A 25,404-nucleotide genomic window follows, 5' to 3' on the forward strand; every position below is an offset into this window, starting at 1 on the left:
AACTGAAAAAGCGTGTGCGAGCAAGGAGGCCTACAAACCTGACTCAGTTACACCAGTTCTGTCAGGAGGAATGGGCCAAAATTCACCCAACTTATTGTGGGAAGCTTGTGGAAGGCTACCCAAAACGTTTGACCCAAGTTAAACAATTTAAAGGCAATGCTACCAAATACAAATTGAGTGTATTTAAACTTCTGACCCACTGGGAATGTGATGAAATAAATAAAAGCTGAAATAAATCATTTTCTCTACTGTTATTCTGACATTTCACATTCTTAAAATAAAGTGGTGATCCTACTAGGATTAAATGTCAGGAATTGTGAAAGACTGAGTTTAAATGTATTTGGCTTAAGGTGTAAACTTCCGACTTCAACTGTATATACTAAAAGGGTCTGTTGTCTCTCTCCATCACTACAGATGACCCTGCTGTGGAGGGTGTGGACAAGTCCCGACAGCTCCAGACTGGAGAGGTCATCATCATCGTGGTCGTCCTGCTCATGTGGGCAGGTAAGGGAATTTAAGTACCTACCAATTATTTAGAAGATCATTATTGCAGAGTGGAGAGTGGTGAGTGTTCAGACGTCCAAGGATGCCGTTTCCACCACACATTTACATTTTAGTCATTTAACAGACAACTACATCTCTGTCAATCAATCAATCATTCAATCCATTAATCAATCAACCAATCGACCTCAGCACTGATTTCAAGCTCATCGTTGTTTTTGACAGAATCATCCAAAAATTATTTTCTAATCGGTTTTAAAATGCACAAATAATGGCTCAGTTTTCACATATAGTCATGTATACATACACCCCCTGGAAAGTAGGATCACTGTGGGGTGACAACGTCGTCGATACTGTAATTGATGAAGCCCGGTGACTGAGGTGGTATACTCCTCAATGCCATTGGATGAATCCCGGAACCTATTCCAGTCTGTGCTAGCAAAACAGTCCTGTAGCGTAGCATCCGAGTCATCTGACCACTTCTGTATTGTGCGAGTCATTGGTAATTCCTGCTTTAGTTTTTGCTTGTAAGCAGGAATCAGGAGGATAGAATTATGGTCAGATTTGCCAAGTGGAGGGCGAGGGAGAGCTTTGTATGCGTCTCTGTGTGTGGAGTAAAGGTGGTCTAGAGTTTTTTTCCCCTCTGGTTGCACATGTGACATGCTGGTAGAAATTAGGTAAAACTGATTTACATTTGTCCCCGGCCACTAGGAGCGCCGTTTCTGGTTTGTTTATGGCCTTATACAGCTCGTTGAGTGCGGTCTTAGTGCCAGCAAATAGACAGCTACGAAGAATATTGATGAGAACTCTCTTGGTAGATAGTGTGGTCTACAGCTTATCATGAGGTACTCTACCTCAGGCGAGCAATACCTCGAGACTTCCTTAATATTAGACATCGCGCACCAGCTGTTATTGACAAATTCATACACACCCCCGCCCCTCGTCTTACCAGACGTAGCTTCTCTGTCCTGCCGATGCACGGAAAACCCAGCCAGCTCTATATTATCCGTGTCGTCGTTCAGCCACGACTTGGTGAAACATAAGATATTACAGTTTTTAATGTCCCGTTGGTAGGATAGTCTTGATCGTAGATCGTCCAGTTTATTTTCCAATGATTGCACGTTGGCCAATAGGACGGATGGTAGTGGCAGTTTACCCACTCGCTGACGAATTCTCACAAGGCCACCCGACCTCCGTCTCCTAAATTTCCATATTTTCTTCACGCGAATGATGGGGCCTGGTCTCTGGAAAGCAGTGAAATCTTCATCCAGTTCGAAGTGAGTAATACCTGTTCTGATGTCCAGAAGCTCTTTTCGGTCATAAGAGACATTAGCAGCAACATTATGTACAAAATAAGTTACAAACAATGTGAAAAAAATAAATAGCACAGTTGGTTAGGAGCCCGTAAAATGGCAGCCATCCCTCCGGCGCCATCATGACACCAGTTATACACCGCCAGTTATTCACTATTATACTGTATATCCCAGGGGTCAAATATGACCTCACGAGGTCAGGACTACTGCTGGCTTTTCGTTTCTATCTGATCATTAATTGCACCCACATGCGGTCCCAGGTCTAAATCAGTCCCTGATTAGAGGGAAGATGGCCAAGCTTCCAGCCATCCAGGACCTCTATACCAGGCGGTGTCAGAGGAAGGCCCTAAAAATGGTCAAAGACTCCAGCAACCCAGTCATAGACTGTTCTCTCTGCTACCGCACGGCAAGCGGTACCGGAGCGCAAAGTCTAGGTCCAAAAGGCTTCTTAACAGCTACTACCCCCAAGCCATAAGACTCCTGAACAGCTAATCATGGCTACCCGGTCTATTTGCATTGTCCCATCCTGAGAACCCATCCAGATCCCATCCAGTTTAAAGGGTCCATCCATCCACTGAGACTTTTATTGGATCACCAACTCCTGTTGAGGGCCCAATGTAGTTATTACTCTCTCTCTGTCTCTGTCTCTGTCTCTCTCTCTCTCTCTGTCTCTCTCTCTCTCTCTCTCTCTCTCTCTGTCTGTCTCTGTCTCTGTCTCTGTCTCTGTCTCTGTCTCTGTCTCTCTCTCTCTCTCTCTCTCTCTCTCATCTCTCTCTCTCTCTACATCTCTCTCTCTCTCTACATCTCTCTCTCTCTCTCTACATCTCTCTCTCTCTCTCTCTACATCTCTCTCTCTCTCTCTCTCTACATCTCTCTCTCTCTCTCTCTCTCTCTGAAACATATGTTAACATTGCCAAGTTAGTTATTACTCTCTCTCTCTCTCTCTCTCTCTCTCTCTCTCTCTCTCTCTCTCTCTCTCTCTCTCTCTCTCTCTCTACATCTCTCTCTCTCTCTCTCTCTCTCTCTCTCTCTCTCTCATCTCTCTCTCTCTCTACATCTCTCTCTCTCTCTACATCTCTCTCTCTCTCTCTACATCTCTCTCTCTCTCTCTCTACATCTCTCTCTCTCTCTCTCTCTACATCTCTCTCTCTCTCTCTCTCTCTCTGAAACATATGTTAACATTGCCAAGTTAGTTATTACTCTCTCTCTCTCTCTCTCTCTCTCTCTCTCTCTCTCTCTCTCTCTCTCTCTCTCTCTCTCTCTCTCTACATCTCTCTCTCTCTCTCTCTCTACATCTCTCTCTCTCTCTCTCTCTCTCTCTCTCTCTGAAACATATGTTAACATTGCCAAAGCAAGTGAACTACATAATAAACAAAAGTCAAATAAAGAATAAGTATTAATGTAGTTACACCTAGATGCTTTAGTTGTATTACTCAAACGAACATGGTGAAAGTACACTGATGGTGCTGTATAACAACAGTGAAGACATTGACTGCGTTCCCAAATGACCACCCTATTCCCTACATAGTGCACTACTTTTGACCAGAGCCCTATTGGTCCTGGTCAAACATAGTGCGCTAGTGAATATGGTGCCATTTCAGACACAACCATTGGGTATAATATAATTATCTTCCCTGCTCAAAGATAAAGACACCACCATCGTCACCACCATCGTCACCACCATCGTCATGCCATACCCTCCCCGGGAATGATCCACGTACTACTAGTTACATGAGGTGGTGGTGACAGGGCTGTGAGTGACCAATGACAGTATGTTAATCCCCTCTCGTCTCTCTACCCCCCCCCCCCCCCCCCTCCCCCCTGCAGCTGTCATTGCCCTGTTCTGTCGGCAGTATGACATCATCAAGGACAACGACTCCAGTACCGGCAAAGACAAGGTAAAGCCATCGTCGTTGGCGAGCACGCCAGAACACTGCTCCGGAGGACTGCTACGGAGCAAGGTACATAGATTAATCAATTAATGAATTAATTAATCAATCAATCAAGCAACACCACAGCATAGGACTGCTACGTAGATAGGTGGGCAAGGTCAACCAGAGGGGATTCACTCAGACCATGGGACACATTTTGTAGGTTGTAGAGTCAACTACAGGAGGACTGCTACGGAGCAAGGTACATATATAATTGTCAACCTATTAGCCATTAAGTCAAGTACATTAAACATACTACAGTAATTGTACTATAGTAATAGTAAGCTACTACTAAATGTAGCACCACATTGTGTACCTGATGTATTGATGTACCTGCATCATATATCACATTCAGAAGCAACAACACCTGCAATCTCTACAGCTCCACCACGTTATACCCTGAGTGCTTCCACGTATCCCTGGGCTCTGAATCATAGCCTTCCCACTCTCCACTCAGAGGAGCCCATTTCTGTTGCTGCCCTCTCAGTAACCTCTATAGTGGTGTCCATTTCAGCCTTTTTAACTCATGCATATCCCCAGCGCTCCATTTCAACTGTGACCTTCTGTGTCTGTGTGTTTCCATTTAAACGGCGACCTTCTCTCTCTCCCCCCCGTCGTCTCACACCCAGTACATACCACGCTATATTCACAGGCAGCCCCTCTACCGTCACCATGGCAACCCGCACTGTTGGACTTTAGGAATATACGGAATGTCCCAAATATCGCACCCCTTTCCATCTCACAGGCGTTGTCGTCAAACTGAATAAAATTAAAAACATACACCCTAATTCCATATGTCAACGGTGACGCCTATAATTGGGTGTTAATGGTGGATGATGGCTCGCTGTAGCAGTGTCTTTATGTGGAGGGCTGCAGAAGAGAGGCAGACAGTCCCTGCAATGAAATAAATACGACACTGGGAGCTGCTTGCCAAATGGGGAAAGAGAGCATGTGAGGGGTTGCTTATAGGTACACTGAATAACACTCGATAATGGCCAACAGATTTAGGATACCTCCCAAATGGCACCCTATTCCGTATATAGTGCACTATATTTGACCGGGCCATTTTGACCAGAGCCCTATGAGCTCTGGTAAAAACTAGTGCACTAAATAGGGAATAGATGTTATTTTCTGCCATTTAGGGCACATGAAAAAGCCTTTGAGAGCTTGGTGGTATTGAAGCCATCAGCCAATCGATGAGAGGGGTCATGAGAGGGGTCATTATAATGTTCACCACCCCAGGGTACAGAGAAAAAGCCATATCTCAGTCTGGCCAATAAAAATAAAAGATTAAGATGGGCAGTCTGAGATATGGCTTTTTCTTTGTAACTCTGACTAGAAGGTCAACATCCCGGAGTCGCCTCTTCAGTGTTGACATTGAGACTGGTGTTTTGCGGGTACTATTTAATGAAGCTGCCAGTTGAGGACCTGTGAGGCGTCTGTTTCTCAAACTAGACACTCTAATGTATTTGTCCTCTTGCTCAGTTGTGCACCAGGGCCTCCCACTCCTCTTTCTATTCTGGTTAGAGTCAGTTTACGCTGTTCTGTGAAGGGAGTAGTACACAGCGTTGTACGAGATATTCAGTTTCTTGGCAATTTCTCGCATGGAATAGCCTTCATTTCTCAGAACAAGAATAGACTGACGAGTTTCAGAAGAAAGTTATTTGTTTCTGGCCATTTTGAGCCTGTAATCGAACCCACAATTGCTGATGCTCCAGATACTCAACTAGTCTCAAGAAGGCCAGTTTTATTGCTTCAGCACAACAGTTTTCAGCTGTGCTAACGTAATTGCAAAAGGGTTTTCTAATGATCAATTAGCCTTTTAAAATGATAAACTTGGATTAGCAAACACAACGTGCCATTGGAACACAGGACTGATGGTTGCTGATAATGTGCCTCTGTACGCCTATGTAGATATTCCATTAAAAATCAGCCGTTTCCAGCTACAATAGCCATTTACAACATTAACAATGTCTATACTGTATTTCTGGACAAAAAAAAATATTTTCTTTAGAAAACAAGGACATTTCTAAGTGACCCCAAACTTTTGAACGGTAGTGTATATATTGATTTGTTTAGTTGTTTTAAGGTTATCTTGTCTCACTATCACTAAGCACATATAGGGGTGGTGGGATCCTTGAGGTTGTTTTTCTCAAGGGCGCAACTAGCGGGTGGGGCTGGTTGCAATGGCCACTCACGGAGGTTTGGAGTTTGAAAAACTTAGTCTGCGGCACAGAGTAAAGATTCCTGCTGTGGCAGGGTGTTCAGTGGAAGAATGTAGCTTAGCAGTGGGCGCTATCATTGGGTATGATAGCATCAAATCAGCCTCAAGGATGAATAGCGCTGTAGTGATATTCTTAGATTCCATTGAAAAGGTGAATACGATAGTTGAGAGTGGTGTTGTGTTGGGGGAGACACAGACGTCGGTATTTCCGCTTATGAATCCGGCGAAGAAAGTTATACTTTCTAACGTGCCACCATTTGTTAGAGATGAAGTGTTGGAGCGAGAGTTATCTCGTCATGGTCAACTTGTATCTACAATAAAGAAGGTTCTTTTTGGATGCAAATCTCCTTTTGATTAAACATGTCGTGTCTCATATGAGACAAGTGCATATGATTTTAAAGAAGGACACAGACGAACTGAGTTCAGCATTCAGTTTTAAGATTGATGGATTTGATTGTGTTCTACGCTTCTACTGAATCAATGAAATGCTTTGGCTGTGGAAGAGAGGGGCATTTGGTACGTTATTGTCCCGAGAACGAGCGCGCAGAGCCCGTTTCTGTCTCTTACTCTGTATTTTTTTTTTCATCCATGAGCAGTTTTAAGATTTCTTCTTTAAACGTAAATGGGGCGAGAGACGTTTAAAAAATAGCCGTAGTGTATGAGTTAATTAGGGGAAAGGGAAGTGACATACGTTTTCTACAAGAAACGCATAGTAATATGGAAAATGAAGTTATGTGGCAACAGGAGTGGGGGGGGGGGACAGTGGTGTGTAGTCATAAAAACTCAAAAAGTGGGGGTGTGGCCATCTTGTTCTCAAAAGGGTTTTTGCCTTTGTCATATGAGGTTGAAGAGGTAGTTGAGGGGGAGGTTATTAAAAGTTAGAGCGAGGTATGAAAATATCACTATGTGTCTGATAAATGTATATGCCCCAGTGGTGGCAGTTGAGAGGGTATGTTTTTTAGAGACATTATCAAATACCATTGAGAAATGTAACACTGAGGATTATTTATTTATTGTTGGGGATTTTAACTGCACAGTCAGTGATTTAGATAGAAATCACAAAGAACCGCATATAGCCTCATTGCAACACATGAACTATGTGATATTTGGCGGAGTCAACATGGAGGCACGAGACAGTACACCTGGGCGCATGTGAGAGAGAACACCATCTCTCTGGTCGGGTTAGATAGGTTTTTTATTGTTTTGAGCATCAATCTCAGGTCTGTAAATCAACTTTTTCATTATGGGGTATTGTGTATAGATTGATGAGGATTTTTATTTGATTTAATCCATTGTAGAATAAGGCTGTAATGTAACAGAATGTGGAAAAAGTCAAGGGGTCTGAATACTTTCCGAATGCACTGTAGGTGTTTGTCCCCCTGTGTGCTGAGGGTGTCAGCGGAGTGTCTCGCTGGTCTGGGTGGGGTTTCCGTTGCTCTGTGGTAAGTGTTGGGCACAGTCACGGGAAATGGTTCCGTTTACCCGCTGTATGGTAGCAGGGTGGAAGTATTTTTGTGGTAGCAGGGTGGAGATAATCACTCATGAGTTGGGGAAAGTGAAAGAAGCTTTTTTTAATCACTCCCTTTTGTTGTGGGGGGGGGGGGTTGATTCTCCACTTGAGGTTGCTCGTCTGTGGGGCTGTTTAAGGAGGGAGTCTGGACTCGCTCTGGGTGGTGGTGATGTCTTCCTCTAGGGTGGTGGTGATGTCTTCCTCTAGGGGGGTGGTGGTGTCTTCCTCTAGGGGGGTGGTGGTGGTGTCTTCCTCTAGGGGGGTGGTGGTGATGTCTTCCTCTAGGGGGGTGGTGTCTTCCTCTAGGGGGGTGGTGATGTCTTCCTCTAGGGGGGTGGTGGTGATGTCTTCCTCTAGGGGGGTGGTGGTGATGTCTCCCTCTAGGGGGGTGGTGATGTCTTCCTCTAGGGGGGCGGTGGTGATGTCTTCCTCTAGGGGGGTGGTGGTGATGTCTTCCTCTAGGGGGGTGGTGATGTCTTCCTCTAGGGGGGGGTGATGTCTTCCTCTAGGGGGGTGGTGGTGATGTCTTCCTCTAGGGGGGTGGTGGTGATGTCTTCCTCTAGGGTGGTGGTGGTGATGTCTTCCTCTAGGGGGGTGGTGGTGATGTCTTCCTCTAGGGGGGGGGTGGTGATGTCTTCCTCTAGGGGGGTGGTGGTGATGTCTTCCTCTAGGGGGGTGGTGGTGATGTCTTCCTCTAGGGTGGTGGTGATGTCTTCCTCTAGGGAGGGGGTGGTGATGTCTTCCTCTAGGGGGGTGGTGGTGATGTCTTCCTCTAGGGGGGTGGTGGTGATGTCTTCCTCTAGGGGGGTGGTGTCTTCCTCTAGGGGGGTGGTGGTGATGTCTTCCTCTAGGGGGGGGGGGGGGTGGTGATGTCTTCCTCTAGGGGGGTGGTGGTGATGTCTTCCTCTAGGGGGGTGGTGGTGATGTCTTCCTCTAGGGGGTTGGTGGTGATGTCTTCCTCTAGGGGGGTGGTGATGTCTTCCTCTAGGGGGGTGGTGATGTCTTCCTCTAGGGGGGTGGTGGTGATGTCTTCCTCTAGGGGGGTGGTGGTGATGTCTTCCTCTAGGGGGGTGGTGGTGATGTCTTCCTCTAGGGTGGTGGTGATGTCTTCCTCTAGGGGGGTGGTGATGTCTTCCTCTAGGGTGGTGGTGATGTCTTCCTCTAGGGGGGTGGTGGTGATGTCTTCCTCTAGGGGGGTGGTGGTGATGTCTTCCTCTAGGGGGGTGGTGGTGATGTCTTCCTCTAGGGGGGTGGTGATGTCTTCCTCTAGGGGGGTGGTGTCTTCCTCTAGGGGGGTGGTGATGTCTTCCTCTAGGGGGGTGGTGGTGATGTCTTCCTCTAGGGGGGTGGTGGTGATGTCTTCCTCTAGGGGGGTGGTGGTGATGTCTTCCTCTAGAGGGGTGGTGGTGATGTCTTCCTCTAGGGGGGTGGTGATGATGTCTTCCTCTAGGGGGGTGGTGGTGATGTCTTCCTCTAGGGGGGTGGTGATGTCTTCCTCTAGGGGGGTGGTGGTGATGTCTTCCTCTAGGGTGGTGGTGATGTCTTCCTCTAGGGGGGTGGTGGTGGTGTCTTCCTCTAGGGGGGTGGTGATGTCTTCCTCTAGGGGGGTGGTGGTGATGTCTTCCTCTAGGGGGGTGGTGGTGATGTCTTCCTCTAGGGGGGTGGTGGTGATGTCTTCCTCTAGGGGGGTGGTGGTGATGTCTTCCTCTAGGGGGGTGGTGATGTCTTCCTCTAGGGGGGTGGTGATGTCTTCCTCTAGGGGGGTGGTGATATCTTCCTCTAGGGGGGTGGTGATGATGTCTTCCTCTAGGGGGGTGGAGGTGATGTCTTCCTCTAGGGGGGTGGTGATGTCTTCCTCTAGGGGGGTGGTGATGTCTTCCTCTAGGGGGGTGGTGGTGATGTCTTCCTCTAGGGGGGTGGTGGTGATGTCTTCCTCTAGGGGGGTGGTGATGTCTTCCTCTAGGGGGGTGGTGATATCTTCCTCTAGGGGGGTGGTGATGATGTCTTCCTCTAGGGGGGTGGTGGTGATGTCTTCCTCTAGGGGGGTGGTGATGTCTTCCTCTAGGGGGGTGGTGGTGATGTCTTCCTCTAGGGGGGTGGTGGTGATGTCTTCCTCTAGGGTGGTGGTGGTGTCTTCCTCTAGGGGGGTGGTGGTGATGTCTTCCTCTAGGGGGGTGGTGGTGATGTCTTCCTCTAGGGGGGTGGTGGTGATGTCTTCCTCTAGGGGGGTGGTGATGTCTTCCTCTAGGGGGGTGGTGGGGTCTTCCTCTAGGGGGGTGGTGGTGTCTTCCTCTAGGGGGGTGGTGGTGTCTTCCTCTAGGGGGGTGGTGATGTCTTCCTCTATGGGGGTGGTGGTGATGTCTTCCTCTAGGGGGGTGGTGGTGATGTCTTCCTCTAGGGGGGTGGTGGTGATGTCTTCCTCTAGGGGGGTGGTGGTGATGTCTTCCTCTAGGGGGGTGGTGGTGATGTCTTCCTCTAGGGGGGGGTGGTGATGTCTTCCTCTAGGGGGGTGGTGGTGATGTCTTCCTCTAGGGGGGTGGTGGTGATGTCTTCCTCTAGGGGAGTGGTGGTGATGTCTTCCTCTAGGGGGGTGGTGGTGATGTCTTCCTCTAGGGGGGTGGTGGTGATGTCTTCCTCTAGGGGGGTGGTGGTGATGTCTTCCTCTAGGGGGGTGGTGGTGATGTCTTCCTCTAGGGGGGTGGTGGTGTCTTCCTCTAGGGGGGTGGTGGTGTCTTCCTCTAGGGGGGTGGTGGTGTCTTCCTCTAGGGGGGTGGTGATGTCTTCCTCTATGGGGGTGGTGGTGATGTCTTCCTCTAGGGGGGTGGTGGTGATGTCTTCCTCTAGGGGGGTGGTGGTGATGTCTTCCTCTAGGGGGGTGGTGGTGATGTCTTCCTCTAGGGGGGTGGTGGTGATGTCTTCCTCTAGGGGGGGTGGTGATGTCTTCCTCTAGGGGGGTGGTGGTGATGTCTTCCTCTAGGGGGGTGGTGGTGATGTCTTCCTCTAGGGGGGTGTAGATGTCTTCCTCTAGGGGGGTGGTGATGTCTTCCTCTAGGGGGGTGGTGGGGTCTTCCTCTAGGGGGGTGGTGGTGTCTTCCTCTAGGGGGGTGGTGGTGTCTTCCTCTAGGGGGGTGGTGATGTCTTCCTCTATGGGGGTGGTGGTGATGTCTTCCTCTAGGGGGGTGGTGGTGATGTCTTCCTCTAGGGGGGTGGTGGTGATGTCTTCCTCTAGGGGGGTGGTGGTGATGTCTTCCTCTAGGGGGGTGGTGGTGATGTCTTCCTCTAGGGGGGTGGTGGTGATGTCTTCCTCTAGGGGGGGTGGTGATGTCTTCCTCTAGGGGGGTGGTGGTGATGTCTTCCTCTAGGGGGGTGGTGGTGATGTCTTCCTCTAGGGGGGTGGTGGTGTTGTCTTCCTCTAGGGGGGTGGTGGTGGTGTCTTCCTCTAGGGGGGTGGTGATGTCTTCCTCTAGGGGGGTGGTGGTGTTGTCTTCCTCTAGGGGGGGTGGTGATGTCTTCCTCTAGGGGGGTGGTGATGTCTTCCTCTAGGGTGGTGGTGGAGATGTCTTCCTCTAGGGGGGTGGTGATGTCTTCCTCTGGGGGGGTGGTGGTGATGTCTTCCTCTAGGGGGGTGGTGGTGATGTCTTCCTCTAGGGGGGGGTGGTGATGTCTTCCTCTAGGGGGGTGGTGGTGATGTCTTCCTCTAGGGGGGTGGTGGTGATGTCTTCCTCTAGGGGGGTGTAGATGTCTTCCTCTAGGGGGGTGGTGGTGATGTCTTCCTCTAGGGGGGTGGTGGTGGTGTCTTCCTCTAGGGGGGTGGTGATGTCTTCCTCTAGGGGGGTGGTGGTGTTGTCTTCCTCTAGGGGGGGTGGTGATGTCTTCCTCTAGGGGGGTGGTGATGTCTTCCTCTAGGGTGGTGGTGGAGATGTCTTCCTCTAGGGGGGTGGTGATGTCTTCCTCTGGGGGGGTGGTGGTGATGTCTTCCTCTAGGGGGGTGGTGGTGATGTCTTCCTCTAGGGTGGTGATGTCTTCCTCTAGGGGGGTGCTGATGTCTTCCTCTAGGGGGGGGTGGTGATGTCTTCCTCTAGGGGGGTGGTGATGTCTTCCTCTAGGGGGGTGGTGGTGATGTCTTCCTCTAGGGGGGTGGTGGTGATGTCTTCCTCTAGGGGGGTGGTGATGTCTTCCTCTAGGGGGGTGGTGGTGATGTCTTCCTCTAGGGGGGTGGTGGTGATGTCTTCCTCTAGGGGGGTGGTGGTGATGTCTTCCTCTAGGGGGGTGGTGGTGATGTCTTCCTCTAGGGGGGTGGTGGTGATGTCTTCCTCTAGGGGGGTGGTGGTGATGTCTACCTCTAGGGGGGTGGTGGTGATGTCTTCCTCTAGGGGGGTGGTGGTGATGTCTTCCTCTAGGGGGGTGGTTGTGATGTCTTCCTCTAGGGGGGTGGTGGTGATGTCTTCCTCTAGGGGGGTGGTGGTGATGTCTTCCTCTAGGGGGGGGTGGTGATGTCTTCCTCTAGGGGGGTTGTGGTGATGTCTTCCTCTAGGGGGGTGGTGGTGATGTCTTCCTCTAGGGGGGTGGTGGTGATGTCTTCCTCTAGGGGGGTGGTGATGTCTTCCTCTAGGGGGGTGGTGGTGATGTCTTCCTCTAGGGGGGTGGTGATGTCTTCCTCTAGGGTGGTGATGTCTTCCTCTAGGGGGGTGGTGATGTCTTCCTCTAGGGGGGTGGTGTTGTTGTCTTCCTCTAGGGTGGTGGTGATGTCTTCCTCTAGGGGGGTGGTGATGTTTTCCTCTAGGGGGGTGGTGATGTCTTCCTCTAGGGGGGTGGTGGTGATGTCTTCCTCTAGGGGGGTTGTGGTGATGTCTTCCTCTAGGGGGGTTGTGGTGATGTCTTCCTCTAGGGGGGTGGTGATGATGTCTACCTCTAGGGGGGTGGTGGTGATGTCTTCCTCTAGGGGGGTGGTGGTGATGTCTTCCTCTAGGGGGGTGGTTGTGATGTCTTCCTCTATGGGGGTGGTGGTGATGTCTTCCTCTAGGGGGGTGGTGGTGATGTCTTCCTCTAGGGGGGTGGTGGTGATGTCTTCCTCTAGGGGGGTGGTGGTGATGTCTTCCTCTAGGGGGGTGGTGGTGATGTCTTCCTCTAGGGGGGTGGTGGTGATGTCTTCCTCTAGGGGGGGTGGTGATGTCTTCCTCTAGGGGGGTGGTGGTGATGTCTTCCTCTAGGGGGGTGGTGGTGATGTCTTCCTCTAGGGGGGTGTAGATGTCTTCCTCTAGGGGGGTGGTGATGTCTTCCTCTAGGGGGGTGGTGGGGTCTTCCTCTAGGGGGGTGGTGGTGTCTTCCTCTAGGGGGGTGGTGGTGTCTTCCTCTAGGGGGGTGGTGATGTCTTCCTCTATGGGGGTGGTGGTGATGTCTTCCTCTAGGGGGGTGGTGGTGATGTCTTCCTCTAGGGGGGTGGTGGTGATGTCTTCCTCTAGGGGGGTGGTGGTGATGTCTTCCTCTAGGGGGGTGGTGGTGATGTCTTCCTCTAGGGGGGTGGTGGTGATGTCTTCCTCTAGGGGGGGTGGTGATGTCTTCCTCTAGGGGGGTGGTGGTGATATCTTCCTCTAGGGGGGTGGTGGTGATGTCTTCCTCTAGGGGGGTGTAGATGTCTTCCTCTAGGGGGGTGGTGGTGATGTCTTCCTCTAGGGGGGTGGTGGTGGTGTCTTCCTCTAGGGGGGTGGTGATGTCTTCCTCTAGGGGGGTGGTGGTGTTGTCTTCCTCTAGGGGGGGTGGTGATGTCTTCCTCTAGGGGGGTGGTGATGTCTTCCTCTAGGGTGGTGGTGGAGATGTCTTCCTCTAGGGGGGTGGTGATGTCTTCCTCTGGGGGGGTGGTGGTGATGTCTTCCTCTAGGGGGGTGGTGGTGATGTCTTCCTCTAGGGTGGTGATGTCTTCCTCTAGGGGGGTGGTGATGTCTTCCTCTAGGGGGGGGGTGGTGATGTCTTCCTCTAGGGGGGTGGTGATGTCTTCCTCTAGGGGGGTGGTGGTGATGTCTTCCTCTAGGGGGGTGGTGGTGATGTCTTCCTCTAGGGGGGTGGTGATGTCTTCCTCTAGGGGGGTGGTGGTGATGTCTTCCTTTAGGGGGGTGGTGGTGATGTCTTCCTCTAGGGGGGTGGTGGTGATGTCTTCCTCTAGGGGGGTGGTGGTGATGTCTTCCTCTAGGGGGGTGGTGGTGATGTCTTCCTCTAGGGGGGTGGTGGTGATGTCTTCCTCTAGGGGGGTGGTGGTGATGTCTACCTCTAGGGGGGTGGTGGTGATGTCTTCCTCTAGGGGGGTGGTGGTGATGTCTTCCTCTAGGGGGGTGGTTGTGATGTCTTCCTCTAGGGGGGTGGTGGTGATGTCTTCCTCTAGGGGGGTGGTGGTGATGTCTTCCTCTAGGGGGGGGGTGGTGATGTCTTCCTCTAGGGGGGTTGTGGTGATGTCTTCCTCTAGGGGGGTGGTGGTGATGTCTTCCTCTAGGGGGGTGGTGGTGATGTCTTCCTCTAGGGGGGTGGTGATGTCTTCCTCTAGGGGGGTGGTGGTGATGTCTTCCTCTAGGGGGGTGGTGATGTCTTCCTCTAGGGTGGTGATGTCTTCCTCTAGGGGGGGTGGTGATGTCTTCCTCTAGGGGGGTGGTGTTGTTGTCTTCCTCTAGGGTGGTGGTGATGTCTTCCTCTAGGGGGGTGGTGATGTTTTCCTCTAGGGGGGTGGTGATGTCTTCCTCTAGGGGGGTGGTGGTGATGTCTTCCTCTAGGGGGGTTGTGGTGATGTCTTCCTCTAGGGGGGTTGTGGTGATGTCTTCCTCTAGGGGGGTGGTGGTGATGTCTACCTCTAGGGGGGTGGTGGTGATGTCTTCCTCTAGGGGGGTGGTGGTGATGTCTTCCTCTAGGGGGGTGGTTGTGATGTCTTCCTCTAGGGGGGTGGTGGTGATGTCTTCCTCTAGGGGGGTGGTGGTGATGTCTTCCTCTAGGGGGGGGTGGTGATGTCTTCCTCTAGGGGGGTTGTGGTGATGTCTTCCTCTAGGGGGGTGGTGGTGATGTCTTCCTCTAGGGGGGTGGTGGTGATGTCTTCCTCTAGGGGGGTGGTGGTGATGTCTTCCTCTAGGGGGGTGGTGATGTCTTCCTCTAGGGGGGTGGTGGTGATGTCTTCCTCTAGGGGGGTGGTGATGTCTTCCTCTAGGGTGGTGATGTCTTCCTCTAGGGGGGTGGTGTTGTTGTCTTCCTCTAGGGTGGTGGTGATGTCTTCCTCTAGGGGGGTGGTGATGTCTTCCTCTAGGGGGGGGTGGTGATGTCTTCCTCTAGGGGGGTTGTGGTGATGTCTTCCTCTAGGGGGGTGGTGGTGATGTCTTCCTCTAGGGGGGTGGTGGTGATGTCTTCCTCTAGGGGGGTGGTGATGTCTTCCTCTAGGGTGGTGGTGATGTCTTCCTCTAGGGGGGGGTGGTGATGTCTTCCTCTAGGGGGGTTGTGGTGATGTCTTCCTCTAGGGGGGTGGTGGTGATGTCTTCCTCTAGGGGGGTGGTGGTGATGTCTTCCTCTAGGGGGGTGGTGATGTCTTCCTCTAGGGGGGTGGTGGTGATGTCTTCCTCTAGGGGGGTGGTGATGTCTTCCTCTAGGGTGGTGATGTCTTCCTCTAGGGGGGTGGTGATGTCTTCCTCTAGGGGGGTGGTGTTGTTGTCTTCCTCTAGGGTGTTGTTGATGTCTTCCTCTAGGGGGGTGGTGGTGATGTCTTCCTCTAGGGTGGTGGTGATGTCTTCCTCTAGGGGGGTGGTGGTGATGTCTTCCTCTAGGGGGGTGGTGGTGATGTCTTCCTCTAGGGGGGTGGTGGTGATGTCTTCCTCTAGGGGGGTGGTGGTGATGTCTTCCTCTAGGGGGGTGGTGATGTCTTCCTCTAGGGGGGTGGTGGTGATGTCTTCCTCTAGGGTGGTGATGTCTTCCTCTAGGGGGGTGGTGATGTCTTCCTCTAGGGGGGTGGTGGTGATGTCTTCCTCTAGGGGGGGGTGGTGGTGATGTCTTCCTCTAGGGGGGGTGGTGGTGATGTCTTCCTCTAGGGGGGGGTGGTGGTGATGTTTTCCTCTGGGGGGGTGGTGGTGTTGTCTTCCTCTAGGGGGGTGATGTCTTCCTCTAGGGGGGTGGTGATGTCTTCCTCTAGGGGGGTGGTGTTGATGTCTTCCTCTAGGGTGGTGGTGATATCTTCCTCTAGGGGGGTGGTGGTGATGTCTTCCTCTGGGGGGGTGGTGGTGTTGTCTTCCTCTAGGGGGGTGAAGTCTTCCTCTAGGGGGGTGGTGATGTCTTCCTCTAGGGGGGTGGTGTTGATGTCTTCCTCTAGGGTGGTGGTGATATCTTCCTCTAGGGGGGTGGTGATGATGTCTTCCTCTAGGGGGGTGGTGGTGATGTCTTCCTCTAGGGGGGTGGTGATGTCTTCCTCTAGGGGGGGGTGGTGATATCTTCCTCTAGGGGGGTGGTGGTGATGTCTTCCTCTAGGGGGGTGGTGGTGATGTCTTCCTCTAGGGGGGTGGTGGTGATGTCTTCCTCTAGGGGGGTGGTGATGTCTTCCTCTAGGGGGGTGGTGATGTCTTCCTCTAGGGGGGTGGTGATGTCTTCCTCTAGGGGGGTGGTGGTAATGTCTTCCTCTAGGGGGGTGGTGATGTCTTCTTCTAGGGGGGTGGTGATGATGTCTTCCTCTAGGGGGGGGGGGGGGTGATGTCTTCCTCTAGGGGGGTGGTGATGTCTTCCTCTAGGGGGGTGGTGGTGATGTCTTCCTCTAGGGGGGTGGTGATGTCTTCCTCTAGGGAGTGGTGGTGATGTCTTCCTCTAGGGGGGTGGTGGTGATGTCTTCCTCTAGGGGGGTGGTGATGTCTTCCTCTAGGGGGGTGGTGGTGATGTCTTCCTCTAGGGGGGTGGTGGTGATGTCTTCCTCTAGGGGGGTGGTGATGTCTTCCTCTATGGGGGTGGTGATGTCTTCCTCTAGGGGGGTGGTGGTGATGTCTTCCTCTAGGGGGGTGGTGGTGATGTCTTCCTCTAGGGGGGTGGTGGTGATGTCTTCCTCTAGGGGGGTGGTGATGTCTTCCTCTAGGGGGGTGGTGATGTCTTCCTCTAGGGGGGTGGTGGTGATGTCTTCCTCTAGGGGGGTGGTGGTGATGTCTTCCTCTAGGGGGGTGGTGATGTCTTCCTCTAGGGGGGTGGTGATGTCTTCCTCTAGGGGGGTGGTGGTGATGTCTTCCTCTAGGGGGGTGGTGGTGATGTCTTCCTCTAGGGGGGTGGTGATGTCTTCGTCACCAAGAAAGAGCTTCTCCTGCTGTTCACCCTTTTTGATTCTGTGGACGTCCAGCTGAAACTGTTTGGGGTTGCCCTGTACCAATACTGTTCCAGACTTTTACAGGTTGACATTGGCTGACTCAGAGTCCTCGTTGTCTAGTATCCTGTGTTTCCAACCATTGCAAAACACCCCGTCTCTTGACAGAGGGGTAGTGTGTTGCACTGCACCATGCAGTCAGCAAAAAGCGTCTCCTGATTGTTCACGAGGAGCTTCTTTTTGTACTCTTTCCATGCCTTCTCTTTATTTATTTATTTTACATCCAATGGGTACTGTACTGTGATGACCTCTGCTCAGGGGGAAGCCATGGATCAAGGGGCCAAACAGGCCTTTGCATTTGGGTGAGGGAGGCTGTGAAACTCTGCAGTTCGGCTCAAGGGCTTTCACACCTCTCACTTACGTTTTAGTCATTTAGCAGACGCTCTTATCCAGAGCAACTTACAGGAGCAATTAGGGTTAAGTGCCTTGCTCAAGGGCACATTGACAGATTTTTCACCTAGTCGGCTTGGGGATTTGAACAAGCGACCTTTCGGTTACTGGCACAATGCTCTTACCCACTAAGCTACCTGCCGCCCACTTCACACCTCTGTACAAATTGAAGTTGCAGCCGGGTCGGTTCTGTCCTAGCAAGCTTGGTAGCCTTAATTTAGCATTCAGTCTTTATAGATTAAAATATCTAGAGGTTTTTGTAATGTATTTTCCTTCTTGGCTTTAGAAGTAGCTTCAGACAGAACATTACTCACTCAGTTCCAGGTTGGGATTGTATTTTGGGGGATTACTGATCTGATTTTTTTTTGCTGGTTGTTGATTTGCCAGAGAATTGTGTATGTATGTGTGTATGTATGTGTGTGTGTGTATGTGTGTATATGTGTATATATATATGTATATATAGACTCTTATCTCCCTCACTAACTTTAAGCATCAGTTGTCAGAGCAGCTTACCGATCACTGCACCTGTACACAGCCCATCTGAAATTAGCCCACCCAACTACCTCATCCCCATATTGTTATTTATTTTGCTGATTTGCACACCTGTATCTCTATTTGTACATCATCTCTTTTATGTTTTGTTTTACCCCATATGTAACTCTGTGTTGTTGTTTTTATCGCACTGCTTTGCTTTATCTTGGCCAGGTCACAGTTGTAAATGAGAACTTGTTCTCAACTGGCTTACCTGGTTAAATAAAGGTGAAATAAATAAAATAATATATATATATATGTATGTGTATATGTGTGTGTGTATATACAGTGGGGAGAACAAGTATTTGATACACTGCCGATTTTGCAGGAATTCCTACTTACAAAGCATTTAGAGGTCTGTAATTTTTATCACAGGAACACTTCAACTGTGAGAGACGGAATCTAAAACAAAAATCCAGAAAATCACAGTGTATGATTTTTAAGTAATTCATTTGCATTTTATTGCATGACATAAGTATTTGATACATCAGAAGAGCATAACTTAATATTTGGTTCAGAAACCTTTGTTTGCAATTATAGAGATCATACGTTTCCTGTAGGTCTTGACCAGGTTTGCACACACTGCAGCAGGGATTTTGGCCCACTCCTCCATACAGACCGGGGCTGTCGCTGGGCAATACGGACTTTCAGCTCCCTCCAAAGATTTTCTATTGGGTTCAGGTCTGGAGACTGGCTAGGCCACTCCAGGACCTTGAGATGCTTCTTACGGAGCCACTCCTTAGTTGCCCTGGCTGTGTGTTTCGGGTCATTGTCATGCTGGAAGACCCAGCCACGACCCGTCTTCAATGCTCTTACTGAGGGAAGGAGGTTGTTGGCCAAGATCTCGCGATACATGGCCCCATCCATCCTCCCCTCAATACGGTGCAGTCATCCTGTCCCCTTTGCAGAAAAGTATCCCCAAAGAATGATGTTTCCACCTCCATGCTTCACGGTTGGGATGGTGTTCTTGGGGTTGTACTCATCCTTCTTCTTCCTCCAAACACGGCGAGTGGAGTTTAGATCATAAAGCTCTATTTTTGTCTCATCAGACCACATGACCTTCTCCCATTCCTCCTCTGGATCATCCAGATGGTCATTGGCAAACTTCAGACGGGCCTGGACATGCGCTGGCTTGAGCAGGGGGACCTTGCGTGCGCTGCAGGATTTTAATCCATGACGGCGTAGTGTGTTACTAATGGTTTTCTTTGAGACTGTGGTCCCAGCTCTCTTCAGGTCATTGACCAGGTCCTGCCGTGTAGTTCTGGGCTGATCCCTCACCTTCCTCGTGATCATTGATGCCCCACGAGGTGAGATCTTGCATGGAGCCCCAGACCGAGGGTGATTGACTGTCATTTTGAACTTCTTCCATTTTCTAATAATTGCGCCAACAGTTGTTGCCTTCTCACCAAGCTGCTTGCCTATTGTCCTGTAGCCCATCCCAGCCTTGTGCAGGTCTACAATTTTATCCCTGATGTCCTTACACAGCTCTCTGGTCTTGGCCATTGTGGAGAGGTTGGAGTCTGTTTGATTAAGTGTGTGGATAGGTGTCTTTTATACAGGTAACGAGTTCAAACAGGTGCAGTTAATACAGGTAATGAGTGGAGAACAGGAGGACTTCTTAAAGAAAAACTAACAGGTCTGTGAGAGCCGGAATTCTTACTGGTTGGTAGGTGATCAAATACTTATGTCATGCAATAAAATGCAAATTAATTACTTAAAAATCATACAATGTGATTTTCTGGATTTTTGTTTTAGATTCCGTCTCTCACAGTTGAAGTGTACCTATGATAAAAATTACAGACCTCTACATGCTTTGTAAGTAGGAAAACCTGCAAAATCGGCAGTGTATCAAATACTTGTTCTCCCCACTGTATATATATATCTATATATATATATATATATATACACACACACATATACACATATATATATATTATTTATATATACTATATATATATATGTATGTGTATATGTGTGTGTGTGTATATATATACATATATATATATATATATGTGTGTGTGTGTGTGTATATATATATGTATGTGTATATGTGTGTGTATATATATATATGTATGTGTATATGTGTGTGTGTATATATATATGTATGTGTATATGTGTGTGTATATGTGTGTGTAGATATATATATATATATATATATATATATATATATGTATGTGTATATGTGTGTGTTTATATATATATATATATATATATATATATATATATATATATATATATATATATATATATATGTATATATATATATATATATAAAACATGGGGGATTGGAAGTGATGCAGACAATCAACTGCAATATTAAGCTCCTACCAAAAACAATCCTTGGTAGGAGGAATCCTTCCAGGTAATTTTGACCAAAATCAGGTTGTAGGTTTGGAGTTTTTGGAGTGAAGGTTATGTTGTGGAGGGTAGGGTAGGGATTTGGCACGGGTCCCCAGATCCTCAAAAAGTTCTACAGCTGCACCATCGAGAGCATCCTGACCGGTTGCATCACCGCCTGGTATGGCAACTGCTCGGCATCTGACCGTAAGGCACTACAGATGGTAGTGCGTACGGCCCAGTACATCACTAGGGCCAAGCTTCCTGCCATCCAGGACCTCTATATCAGGCGGTGTCAGAGGAAATCACAAAGAATTGTCAAAGACTCCAGTCACCCAAGTCATATACTGTTCTCTCTGCTACCACATTGGAAGCGGTACCGGAGCACCAAGACTAGGACCAAAAGGCTCCTTAACAGCTTCGGCCTACAATGGCCTTCTTTAGAACACAAAAATAATCATTTTGGTTGTGTTTATGAAGGTCTTAGGTAACATTAGAATACGAAAAATATTGCTCACAAAGTCTGATGTATCTTTTTGTTTCCATCTATTGCAGTTTCATCCGTCGCTACAATCTATCAACATAATAGAGGTTTGAAGGGAAGAATGCAGAATGCAGACATCAATCCCTCCCCTCCCCTCTCCTCCCCTCCCCTCCCCTCCTCTCCTCTCCTCTCCTCTCCTCTCCTCTCCTCTCCTCTCCTCTCCTCTCCTCTCCTCTCCTCTCCTCTCCTCTCCTCTCCTCTCCTCCTCCTCTGTTGCTACATTCTCCACCTCCTCAATCTTCACTCCTCCTCTGATGAAGACAATCTTCTCTTTTCCTCTCTGATGAAGATAAAACTCTGGGCGGAACAAGTCATTAGCTAAACTGCCGCCGTGAGGCATGACCGTTGATGCATGTCGGCCAAACTAATTTAGCAAAAGACACACGCATGCACACACACAAGTATATACACACACACACACACGCACTCCTGCAGGTTGATTGTGCACACAGTATTTTTAATGTTAATACATTATACATTATGCAGGTAACATTCAAGTATTTCAAGTAAGATGCTTGGTTTGTAATTATTGCAATACACCCATGGCCATCTCTGGGACGTCTGCCTCCGGCCTAGATTCAATCTGTGTTGCGGAAGATGGAGCCAGGTGCTGCAGCAAGAATGACATTTAAAGGCAACGTTCCTGGAGATTGCTCTGACTGTCCACGCTGCGTATGTCGGCTCAATCAGAAAATCCCCTTTAAATGTTATCGCGCCAAAACGCGGATCTTCCGCGATACAGACTGAATCTAGCCCTTCGTGTTCATGTGTGTTTCTGATGTAGAACTAGACTACCTGCTCTTACGTTATGGATGATGTTACTTTTGATTATTTCCTTCATCTGTTTTTTTTTTTTGCATCTTAATCCTCTTCCTCCCTTGTACAATCATTTCACAATAATAAGATCCGATTTGGTTGCCACAAATACTCATACTTGGGAGTAGTTATCAGAGGTGAAAATATTGTGATCGGAGTCCGACAGACTATAGCAAATGCTAATAAGTAGAAATTATAGAAAGTAGTTCTGAACACGTAGTTGTGGGTGAAACCACCTTATGATCATCATCAACACGCTATTGACGCATGTCTGTACATATGAAGAAAGGTCTGTATTCCATAGATTGACTACTGGAGGGCGCATGCTGGTCATTCACCCGTAGTATAGTATTTGATGTGCTCTCTATTCAACCAAAACAAAATATGCAAAAAAAACAATTGCAATAATGGAAAACCAGAATATTATTATTGTCATATTGTCATATGATCATACTTCCTCTTAGTGAGGACTTGTTTGTTTGGTTGGTTGTTTTGACTCTTGTAAATATCCTGACCACTGTGTTTTACCTGACATATTGAACAATAAAGTTTGTTTCAAATTCAAACGGAATACCTGCTGCCCAGACAGATATGATTATGATGTAACAGGAAATTACCCAAATTGAAATTGCATGCATATGGAACACACGGGTCTAACACAGGAGAAATCAACATCTTGACCATTAGGAAATTCCCTCTTAGCCCCGAGGGTCAACAGGAATTTTGAAGTCGCTGGCGGGTCACGCATCACGTGACCGTGCGCAACCATGACCGACTCATTTCCATTACACATACTAAAACAGATCACAGTTTTTTAAAATATTGTTTTCTAAATTCACCAATAGGACGATGGTGATGATAATTGCTCATTAAATTAAAGTTATCATTGTATTCTTATTTGTTCATGCTAATAAATATTGCCAAAAGATGACTTATCACCTCGTGTATGTCTGAGGTAAATTATCTGGTCAACCTACTTTCTCTTACCATCTTTAATTATGTTAGAATTATCAAAGATACATTTACAAACTTCTGTGGAAGATCGTTTATGAAAGAAGATTCAAAATCAAAATATGAACTGCAATTACATCAAAGTATAAACTGCAATTACATCAAAATATGAACTGCAATTACATCAAAATATGAACTGCAATTACATCGAAATATGAACTGCAATTACATCAAAATATGAACTGCAATTACATCAACATATGAACTGCAATTACATCAACATATGAACTGCAATTACACCAACATATGAACTGCAATTACATCAAAGTATAAACTGCAATTACATCAACATATGAACTGCAATTACATCAACATATGAACTGCAATTACACCAACATATGAACTGCAATTACATCAACATATGAACTGCAATTACATCAACATATGAACTGCAATTACATCAACATATGAACTGCAATTACATCAAAATATGAACTGCAATTACATCAACATATGAACTGCAATTACATCAACATATGAACTGCAATTACATCAACATATGAACTGCAATTACATCAAGTGATGCTGGTCTCTTTTACACTACGTGACTGTTGCCTGTTTTCAAACAAGAGGATAGAGTTGAGTGATATGGTTTATATGCCTGTGTGTGTGTGTGAGTGTGAGTGTGAGTGTGAGTGTGTGTGTGTGTGTGTGTGTGTGTGTGTGTGTGTGTGTGTGTGTGTGTGTGTGTGAGTGTGTGTGTGTGTGTGTGTGTGTGTGTGTGTGTGTGTGTGTGTGTGTGTGTGTATGTGTGTGTGTGTGTGTGTGTGTGTGTGTGTGTGTGTGTGTGTGTGTGTGTGTATGTGTGTGTGTGTGTGTGTGTGTGTGTGTGTGTGTGTGTGTGTGTGTGTGTGTGTGTGTGTGTGAGAGACACTTAGAGGGGCCTGAACAACATTCTCTACAGCCTCATTAGCCAACCATTTCAGTCACACAGTAGACTAGAACCATTTCAGTCACACAGTAGACTAGACACCATTTCAGTCACACAGTAGACTAGACACCATTTCAGTCACACAGTAGACTAGACACCATTTCAGTCACACAGTAGACTAGACACCATTTCAGTCACACAGTAGACTAGAACCATTTCAGTCACACAGTTGACTAGACACCATTTCAGTCACACAGTAGACTAGAACCATTTCAGTCACACAGTAGACTAGACACCATTTCAGTCACACAGTAGACTAGACACCATTTCAGTCACACAGTAGACTAGACACCATTTCAGTCACACAGTAGACTAGAACCATTTCAGTCACACAGTAGACTAGACACCATTTCAGTCACACAGTAGACTGGACACAATTTCAGTCACACAGTAGACTAGACACCATTTCAGTCACACAGTAGACTAGACACCATTTCAGTCACACAGTAGACTAGACACCATTTCAGTCACACAGTAGACTAGAACCATTTCAGTCACACAGTTGACTAGACACCATTTCAGTCACACAGTAGACTAGAACCATTTCAGTCACACAGTAGACTAGACACCATTTCAGTCACACAGTAGACTAGACACCATTTCAGTCACACAGTAGACTAGACACCATTTCAGTCACACAGTTGACTAGACGCCATTTCAGTCACACAGCAGACTAGACACCATTTCAGTCACACAGTAGACTAGACACCATTTCAGTCACACAGTCGACTGGAACCATTTCAGTCACACAGTAGACTAGACACCATTTCAGTCACACAGTAGACTATACACAATTTCAGTCACACAGTAGACTAGAACCATTTCAGTCACACAGTAGAATATAACCATTTCAGTCACACAGTAGAATAGAACCATTTCAGTCACACAGTAGACTAGAACCATTTCAGTCACACAGTAGACTAGACACCATTTCAGTCACACAGTAGACTAGACACCATTTCAGTCACACAGTAGACTAGAACCATTTCAGTCACACAGTAGACTAGACACCATTTCAGTCACACAGTAGACTGGACACAATTTCAGTCACACAGTAGACTAGAACCATTTCAGTCACACAGTAGACTAGACACCATTTCAGTCATACAGTAGACAACAACCATTTCAGTCACACAGTAGACTAGAACCATTTCAGTCACACAGTAGACTAGACACCATTTCAGTCACACAGTAGACTAGACACCATTTCAGTCACACAGTAGACTAGAACCATTTCAGTCACACAGTTACATGTGGGGATAAAAGTGGGGAGAATGTTCATCATATTAAAGGATTATCATCTAATTAACCATTACATCATTATCCTATAGAGCATCCATGTTAATTAGATAGTCCTATATGTATCCCTAATGGTGGAATCAATGACAACCATGTTAGAGAATTCATGCTAGTCATCAATAATGAATATATTGCTCCGGAGTACAGTAGAAAAGTGTTACTCAATTCAGCCTATTTCTTAACAGAAACGTGTCACTTTCTCCGCAGAAAACACATCATGTGACGTGATATGCAGAGCATGAACGGTGATAATGTTTCAAAAAAAGCAAAGCTGTATTGCAGGCTTTGATGGGTAGGTCCCAAATCAAAAGCAGTGCACTATATAGGGAATAAGGTACCATTTGTGATGCATGCTATATAACCTCCTAGATCTGTAGATAACATTTAAAAAAAATATAAGAATCCTACGGCTCCATCTTGGTCAACATTTTCCAAAAGGAAGTATATAGCCTATGAACTACAAAAAGACAGAGATGGGAATCCTCAGCTTCACCTGATCGAAGTCAGGGCCGGCTTTATGGGTAGGCCTTAGGGTGCCTCCTTGCCCGTCCAAATAAAAGACTGAAATATTTATCATTTATTTGACCAAGACGCATCGATCCAAGTTATAGCATCCGAGCCGAGGGAAACAGCGCCCCTCCGCCTCAGTATGTGTAGACCAGGTCATGTCGTACTATTTCTGTCCTGACAGCATCAGATACATGGGCCACA

At 48.0% G+C, this 25,404-nt stretch overlaps 1 protein-coding gene across 1 annotated transcript; it reads left to right on the top strand.

Moving 5' to 3' along the window:
- Positions 1-414: 414 nt before the first annotated feature.
- On the top strand, positions 415-20,689 carry LOC311114441 (fibronectin type III domain-containing protein 5b-like; the record flags this gene model as incomplete). Its single annotated transcript, XM_084189693.1, has 3 exons — positions 415-504; positions 3,642-3,775; positions 20,648-20,689. Coding segments are annotated over 3 exons (266 nt in total), but the record flags the coding sequence as incomplete, so codon positions are not given.
- Positions 20,690-25,404: the final 4,715 nt, after the last annotated feature.

This window comes from Coregonus lavaretus (assembly GCF_964263955.1).
Source record: "Coregonus lavaretus genome assembly, contig: HAP1_SCAFFOLD_1030, whole genome shotgun sequence".
NCBI classification, from domain to species: domain Eukaryota; kingdom Metazoa; phylum Chordata; class Actinopteri; order Salmoniformes; family Salmonidae; genus Coregonus; species Coregonus lavaretus.